At 39.9% G+C, this 7846-nt stretch overlaps 1 protein-coding gene across 1 annotated transcript; it reads left to right on the top strand.

The window, feature by feature from the left end:
- Window positions 1-453: 453 nt before the first annotated feature.
- On the top strand, window positions 454-7342 carry LOC139274845 (homeobox protein CDX-1-like). The gene is made up of 3 exons (XM_070891545.1): window positions 454-880; window positions 5822-5967; window positions 7151-7342. The coding sequence occupies exons 1-3, from the start codon at window positions 454-456 to the stop codon at window positions 7340-7342; spliced, it is 765 nt and encodes a 254-aa protein (XP_070747646.1).
- Window positions 7343-7846: the final 504 nt, after the last annotated feature.

Raw genomic sequence — 7846 nt, 5'->3', positions numbered from 1 at the left:
GACTGGTCATTTCCACCACTTCTGTCTGGGTCATTCTCGTTACCTGCAGAACCAGTTAGCTTTCCAAAGCTGATTTTTTTTTAAAGTTTCTGAATGTGATTAATGATTTTACTATCAGGAACGTTGAGGTTAAAGTGCGGAAGGTTGGAATAGAAGGAGGAAGCTTCTCAAACAATACTTGGTTGAATATGCAGCTCTTGCTCGAGTCGCTCCTGTCTCCTTATCTTTTTAAATGCAAATCTTTGGCTGTACGAATTAGTTGACGTCACCTGCCTTTAGTTTGCCATTACTAATAGAAGCTTGTAAACAATCGTTAATCATGTGGGACACGGGCGGATCGCCCTGATCGCCTTTGGAGAGACACTGTTAAAGGCAAATCAGGAAAAAGAAAGTCCTGAAAATAAAAATCTGGATTTCTCCAAAGCAGCATGCCGATTGCGCCCTATCGCCAACATGTACGTGAGCTATCTTCTGGATAAAGACATGAGCATGTACTCAGGGTCCGTCCGGCATTCTGGCATCAACCTGGGCGCTCAGAATTTCGTCGGCCCACCACAGTACCCGGACTATGCTAGTTATCATGTGCCCGGCGTAAACCTCGACAATCACCCGCAATCTTCAGGATCCTGGCCTTCTCCTTATGGCCCTCCCCGGGAAGATTGGAGTGCCTACGCGGCACCTACAAACACGGTCCACGCCATCAACACCTCACCAGGGACTCTCTCTTACAACCCCACAGATTATAACTCGGTTCAGACCCCGGGATCTGGTGTGATACAGCCTTTAAATAATAACCTTCTGGAACAGCATTCCCCCAACAGCCAAAGGCGCAACCCTTACCAATGGATGAGGAAGCCAAACCAGCAGCTATCAGCAACGGGTAAGACTGTGTTTTGTGCCTTAAAACTCCCAGTTTGCTACCAGTTGCAACATGCTACCATGTTGGGGTTGCTACCAGTACTCCATTTTCACATTACTACCAGATTCGCTTTACCATCCTCGTAGCATTGCCGTGCAAAAACAGAATGCTGCATAATACTCCTTGTGTGCAACTACTATTACATTTCTGTTGTAAAGATTTCCTCGCCTCACTTATAACAAGTGTTGAAGATTGTTGCCTTCTTCAATTGTCTATTACTTATTTGTAGAGAATAGCCCAGCCCTTCAAAGGCCATGGAGAATTGTTTTCTCCAAGACTGCAGTCTTCTTTCCATCGTCTTACATTTACATTGTATATATAAAATGTGAATATAAAAGTCTCCTCGAATCTACGTAGCGTACGAGGCATCTTAGAAGATAAAATGATTTTTGTGCTTTTAACTCCACTGCCACAAAACCAGTCGCATCTTGAGAAATTGATCGCACTTTTTTGACAAGCACAGTAAAAGCCCGGGTTCTCTTCATCGGAATCAATGTAAATAAATATTATTGATGTTGAGGTTCAACTCTAATGGGAGTCGAGTAAATAAATGACTTTTCTTTAAAAAAAAATCTGCTGAAGTTGATAACATGTTCCCTGCTAAAATTCTTCGTATAATAAACAGCGATTTCTTAAACGTAGCCTGTCTTACCTTTAATTGGACACCCACCAGACCTGCAAAGGAGATCTTGATGTAGACAGCCTAATATATGTACCAATGATCTATTTATAATATGTATCATACACTGTCAATCTGTCAGGAAATTCCGTTTAAACACTAATAAATGAGGAGGTAATACCGTGTCAGAATGCTTTCTATAATGCTATCTGAAAGACCAGCTCCATGTATGCATTGTACTGCGAGGTAAGCAGTATTTATTATAGTCGGTACTTTCTCATGTGGACACTGGCTGTAACAGGCCAATATAATAGCATTATTATTAATGTATAAATGAATGGCAGTAAATTTGTAACTCAGTTTTGTGACGGCTATTTCTTCTGCTTTTTCACCTTAATTTATTCATTAGCATCCTGATAAGGCTCTTAAAATGTGAAGACATACTTTAATTGCAATAATTCCAAACCCTGTTATCGACATTCGAAGATTTTATAACCAATTTCGGCCATATAAATCACTGAACAGTGTCGACTGACAATTGTTTCTGAGTCATTAAGCAAATACTTTTATTAGTACCTGCTATTTTTTAAGCACTAAACAGTATTCTTTTATAAATAGCCAATCTGAAAACTGGTTTACCACTCGCATACTGTAACTTAGAATGTCTTTTGTCTCTCCCCACCCAGAACTGATTGCACTTAAAAGTATTGAAGATGTAAAAGAATCATTCTCCATCCTTCGCTAATTAACATTAACTTTCACAAAATATTTCCATGGTCATCCCAGAAACAAGATTGCTTCGCTTATACCGGTTTGTGCACAGATATATAAAGTTATAGTTTATCTCTTAGTAACTCTTCAACCAGTATTCCAGCACAACGCATCCTTCAACCAGTATTCCAGCACAACACATCCTTACAGCTAACTAGCTTTGCAGGACGCATCTGGACTTGGTTAGAGTTTAAAATCGTTGATTTAACATTGGGATTTGAAGCAACATTGGCTGCAAGATTTGCATTTTTCACAGTTAGCAATTTTCTGAGATCTATTTTTGACAGTTACAAGTGACATCTCGGAGCCTTGCTGCAATGAGGAAGATTTGCCCTTTTGAGTTGCAATGTCCTCAGTCTCTTTGGTCGAGTGGAAGATAATAAGTGAACTTGTCGTTGCAACTCTTGTTATAGGTCAAATGCTAAAACTAAAATGTAAACTAGAGAAGAGGCAGCACGACCAGGCGCCGGGCTTAATTGTAATGGAAATTTATTTTAGCCTGAAGACTTGTATAGAGCCCAGATCGCTTTAATTTATTTATTTTATTTACCCCTCTCCAAGCCGCAGACTGATGGTTGATCTCTTGTGTGTCATGACCTTTCAACATGAAGTGCTTTGATATACACCTTTTTCTACCAGCCCCATTGTTCCATCTATCTCCCGGAAAAGGGTGGCGAGTTTCGCAGCAAATAAAGAATTTTGACATTTCTGCAAGATCCCGTTCAGTTCCCAGGCCGTCACTGAACAATAAATGTTACTCATTCCAACTAACCAAGTGTTACCTGTGACATACATATATGTCAATGAGCTCCGAAAAAACGTTTCTGTGAAATCTTGTTACAAATTATACTTGTGGTAATTAATGTTGCAGTATTCCAAATTCAGAATAATAACTTGGAAAAGAGACACAGCCCACGCCTGAAATTTAGAAACTGCAAGAGTTTGAATTGCAAATGTAATAGTCTTTTTTGGTGCTTTCAATTTACCAAGCAATGCTGGTGACAAGAGGGCAAAGGAAAGTGGAGCCGAGGTCGAAAAATACGGTTCCTTTTTCCCGAAATAAATATTTATAATTTAGAACGTGTGCAAGCTAGAAAATATGCCTTTTTTAAAGTGTGTGTTTTTATTTTACTTTTATCATGTTTATACAGAATTGCGCTTTAGGTGAACTGGAAGGAAACTATAATCAAGAAGTTGATCCCGTTCCCAATGGGTTCGCTGACCCTTCCATTCAGCACCCAGGGATTATTTGTGTAATTCTTGCTCCACGAGATAAGCCATGTGGTTTAGATGATTAATGTGTCTTTTTAAAAGTACATTTGTCAGATCATTTTTTTGCGTTCTACAAATGCCCGTATGCGCCCCCGCCCCAAGAATCAATCTGGATCTTTGAAGCAGGTTCCCATTGAAATTCTCTAGCATTCTTCTGTCTTTCGGAATGGGGTTTTAAATGTAAATGTGCTGAGGTTTGTGATGAAAGGTTCTGCCGCCATTTGTTCAGGAGTGGTAATTCAAACAGAATGGGCTTGTTATTCCACCACTGAAAAAATCTCTTTGATAAGATCGCCTTGTACTGCATTGTTTGAGCCGTGTTCCCCTTTAAACAGCTGTATACAATGTCCCCAGATCAGACATGTTTCTTCGCGGGGTGCTTTTGTTGCGGTTTGCAGAGAATTACTTGAACAAAGTCAGCCTGCCGGCGTTGAACATCTAACTACAGGCAAAACAGATTTGTGTGATAGGGAGCGCGACCTGTGCCTGCATTTCCCCCCAAAACCGCTCGATTCACGGCGCAAATAGATAGACGAGCGTAATTATTAAATCCGATGTTAACTATAATAGAACCACTTCCATCTATATAGTATTTTAAGCAGTTCTCATTCTTGTACGCCAACGCAGCTGCGCCTCACGCAACACACCTGTTTGTCCTGTATTACCAATGGGGAGATTAAATGTTAGGAACCGCCTTAGGTCTCTGGCGGTTTTCATTTTCACCTGTTTTTTTTTGAGAGTGTGAACATTCCCCAAATACTCAGATGCCGCATGCCCGGAAAGACATTCGTTGCGCGAGTTATTTTAATGTTTAACTTAAGGGCCCTCGCTTTCGTTGGACATGTTTGACCGTTGCCTGTTTTGTTAAAATGCACTCAAACTAACATTTGCCCCCACAAAATGTCATTATCAACCCACTGAAGTGAATTCCTGACAAGCCTTGGCATTGGTTTGATAGGATGTGGCTAGGCCAGTTATTTCGATTAGCTCTTGATGTTACTCCAACCTGGCCAGTCTTTGACCTAACTCAGCCACAATACTGACCACAAAGGGATCAATTTTTCTCACGTATTCATTATTGATTAACACAGACTGTTTCAGCTACGATTTCGTAATCTGAAGTTTGGCCTTGTGTGGTGCTGTGCTTTCGGCGTTGGTTAATGAGTAAGACTATCAAAATCGTATAGTCGCTTGTAAAATAAATCAGTTTAGCTTACTTAAAACACCTTGGGAAACAAGCTCAAAATGATCGGGATTTTTGGTCAACTTTTTTCCAATCTTATCTCAGAACCTTTAATCATTTTGACTCAGATTTTCAGGCTTTCTCAGCCAGTGTCATTTCCCTTAAAGTTATAAAAAGACCGCTATGTCAGGTGCCCAGTATAAGTCTGGCCTGGAAGATGCACCTGTTGATAAAAAAGGCTCGAAGTTTTATCTCTTAACCCGAATGAGACGGATGTCGTTTATTTTGCAAACATTTCTTTGATCTGTGCACTTTTCGAAGAATCATTTGATCACGGACATATAGAATAAGTGCAGGGTATTCTTTTAACCAGAAGAAATATAAAAGTTAGAAAGTCGATACTGGGCAGTAGTAAATAGTCGCCAATAGAATTGAGAAAAAGAAGCATTGGAAGGTGTATACTTTAAGTTGCACAATAAAACCAGTTGTATATATTTAGGATATGCTCTATTTTGCCTCCTGGGGTGCGTCGCCTTTACAGCACTCTGTAGGTTAAGATGGGGCGGCTCCGGTGTTTTTGTGCCCTGGTTAAACATCTGGGTTCAGCTATCGATTGACCTCATTTAACCTTTTATTCCAATTTGCATATACATGAATATTTTCTTTTGTGGTTTTGGGCCCTCCAAATCAATCGTCTTTTTATGCGGTCAATTCCCTGTTATCTTGGAGAAACTGCAAATGCTAACATTTATTTCTCGTGTGAACGTTGAAATATATATATGGTACAAGTAGCCATGGGATATGTTCAGGACACGGACACAAAATATTCGGAAGGATTTCAGATCAGCTCGGCAAAATGTCAACACAAGAAACTAAATCGCTGCACATTCAGTAATATTTATCAGATACTTAATAACCTAATTAATTATAATCAGTATTCCATTTTATACCTCTATAAAGGTCCAACTGTTTCACTGTTCCGCGGGAACCGACGTCACAATAATACAGAATTCATTTCCTTTATATTATATGCGCTTCTACTCTTTTTTTCTTGTAGATAAAACAAGAACAAAGGACAAATATCGGGTGGTATACACAGATCACCAGAGGCTGGAGCTAGAGAAAGAGTTTCATTATAGCCGCTACATCACCATCCGGCGCAAAGCGGAGCTGGCAGCTAATTTGGGGCTTTCTGAGAGACAGGTTAGTCACAGCATTGAAACTGCGCGCCCGCAGCACACTCCACACCAAACCTCAGAGCTGCCACTTCGGCGCGTTCACGGAATATTCAGAGAGCTACTTTGCGAATAACCTATAACCCGATTTCTTCTCCCATCTCTGATTGAGAGGGAAGATTAATTCATAAACCACGGGATAGGTTGAAAATGGTTCTTGAAAATGTAACCCATGTGTGTTCGCTGATAAATATGTAGTAAGAAAGCCACGGTGGAGAGTACAGTCACTGTAATAGTTCGGTATAAATCTCGAGAAGTGATCTGTTTTACAAGTGGCAGTGGTTCAAAGGATGTCCTTCCAAAAGTTTTGAGTCACAACTATTTCTAGGGGGTAAATTTCTGACCAATCTATGTATATTGGGCAGCCAGCGCCTGTGATTTAACACGAGAACTAAGGTTAGCGAAATCAAAAACAAGGAGGGACTCTAAACTTCAATTCATCACAGACCCTGTGTAATACATGGCCTATAAATCTGATGGGTTTTAATTTCCCGCTGTGATTCACAATTATTTTAAAACAAGCTAATTTAGTAAACTGAAAATTAATTTCCCAATGTCGTGTCTATTGTAATATTTGGCAATAGCAGGGGTCGTAGCAGCATGTCACATTAATAAAAAGGTTAATGAAGTCACAGTCACAACATGAAATAAATATCCACCGTACATTCAACTCGAATTAGGCACTGCAGCTAAGATAATTACATTTGTAATATATCACATTCCTTGCAGTTATTCGTACATTTACGTCATGTTTTTGACACCACTCAATAATGGCTGGTTTCTTAAGAGTAGAAAAGACCCGCTGTGTAAATCTGAACACGTTTATTACAAGCAGCTAAAGGTAACTTTATGTGTAGGTTTCTGTGGTCGGGTAAGAAATAAAGATCAATTTAAACGCAATGTTTTTTTTATTTTCTATGTTGTTACTCGGGCGAAAACCAAGTCCAAAAAAGCAACGTAACTATCAGAAATTATACTTTACATATATTTAACAATATTCTTCAAATTATTAACATTGATGGCGTTGATGTTTGTGTAGTTTATACAGTCGATACAGCCTGTATCCCGGACAGCGATCCTTTTAACATAAGTTAAATGGAACCTGGTCTTGTAGTACTTTACTAAGTTGTTTTTCATTTCGGCGTTTTTAGGTAAAAATCTGGTTCCAGAACAGAAGAGCAAAGGAGCGAAAGATGACCAAGAAGAAGTTACAACAGCAGTCACAGCAGGGGTTGGCCCAGCTCAGCCCGGCTCCTCCCGGGACAGCCGCTTCTCTTTCGGTTACTAACGGTGGGGTACTGACTGCCAGCGGTGGGGTCTTACCTGGCACAGTCTCTCAGTGAACACCTTCCACTGTACAGCGATGCAGAGACAGGGGGAAAGTGTGCACTGGCACCTCCTTAATCAAGGAGCTCCAGATTCTTCAGTGTCCAAGAAGACTTTTTACAGCACTCCAGGGATACATTACGGAAGCGTTGGACTTTTTAAAAAATCTGACATTGTTTGGACATTTTATTTCACACTTCAACCAGCAGCTATGAAATTCTGATCGCTAAAGGGCACTGAAGATTTGCCACTGGCGTACTGACAATGTGAACTGATTGTAATTTGGATAATTGTTCTCCCGTGTGTTTCAGGCTTTAAGACAGTGAAATGTTTTGTTTAATATAGTTGCCAACTGCTAGGCGATATCTGGGTCTCAGAAAGACTATCAGTTGCATTTCAACATTTCAAATGTGAACCCCTTGCTCCCCAGAAATGCACCTGAATTGTACTGTACTTATTTTAATTGTTATTCAGCTTTCAATGTATATACGTTCTATGTTTTCCCTTTTAAAGACACTTTT

Source organism: Pristiophorus japonicus, chromosome 10, assembly GCF_044704955.1.
Source record: "Pristiophorus japonicus isolate sPriJap1 chromosome 10, sPriJap1.hap1, whole genome shotgun sequence".
NCBI lineage: Eukaryota > Metazoa > Chordata > Chondrichthyes > Pristiophoridae > Pristiophorus > Pristiophorus japonicus.
The sequence above is the reverse complement of the archived record's forward strand: the minus strand, read 5'-3'. Positions and strand labels throughout refer to the sequence as shown.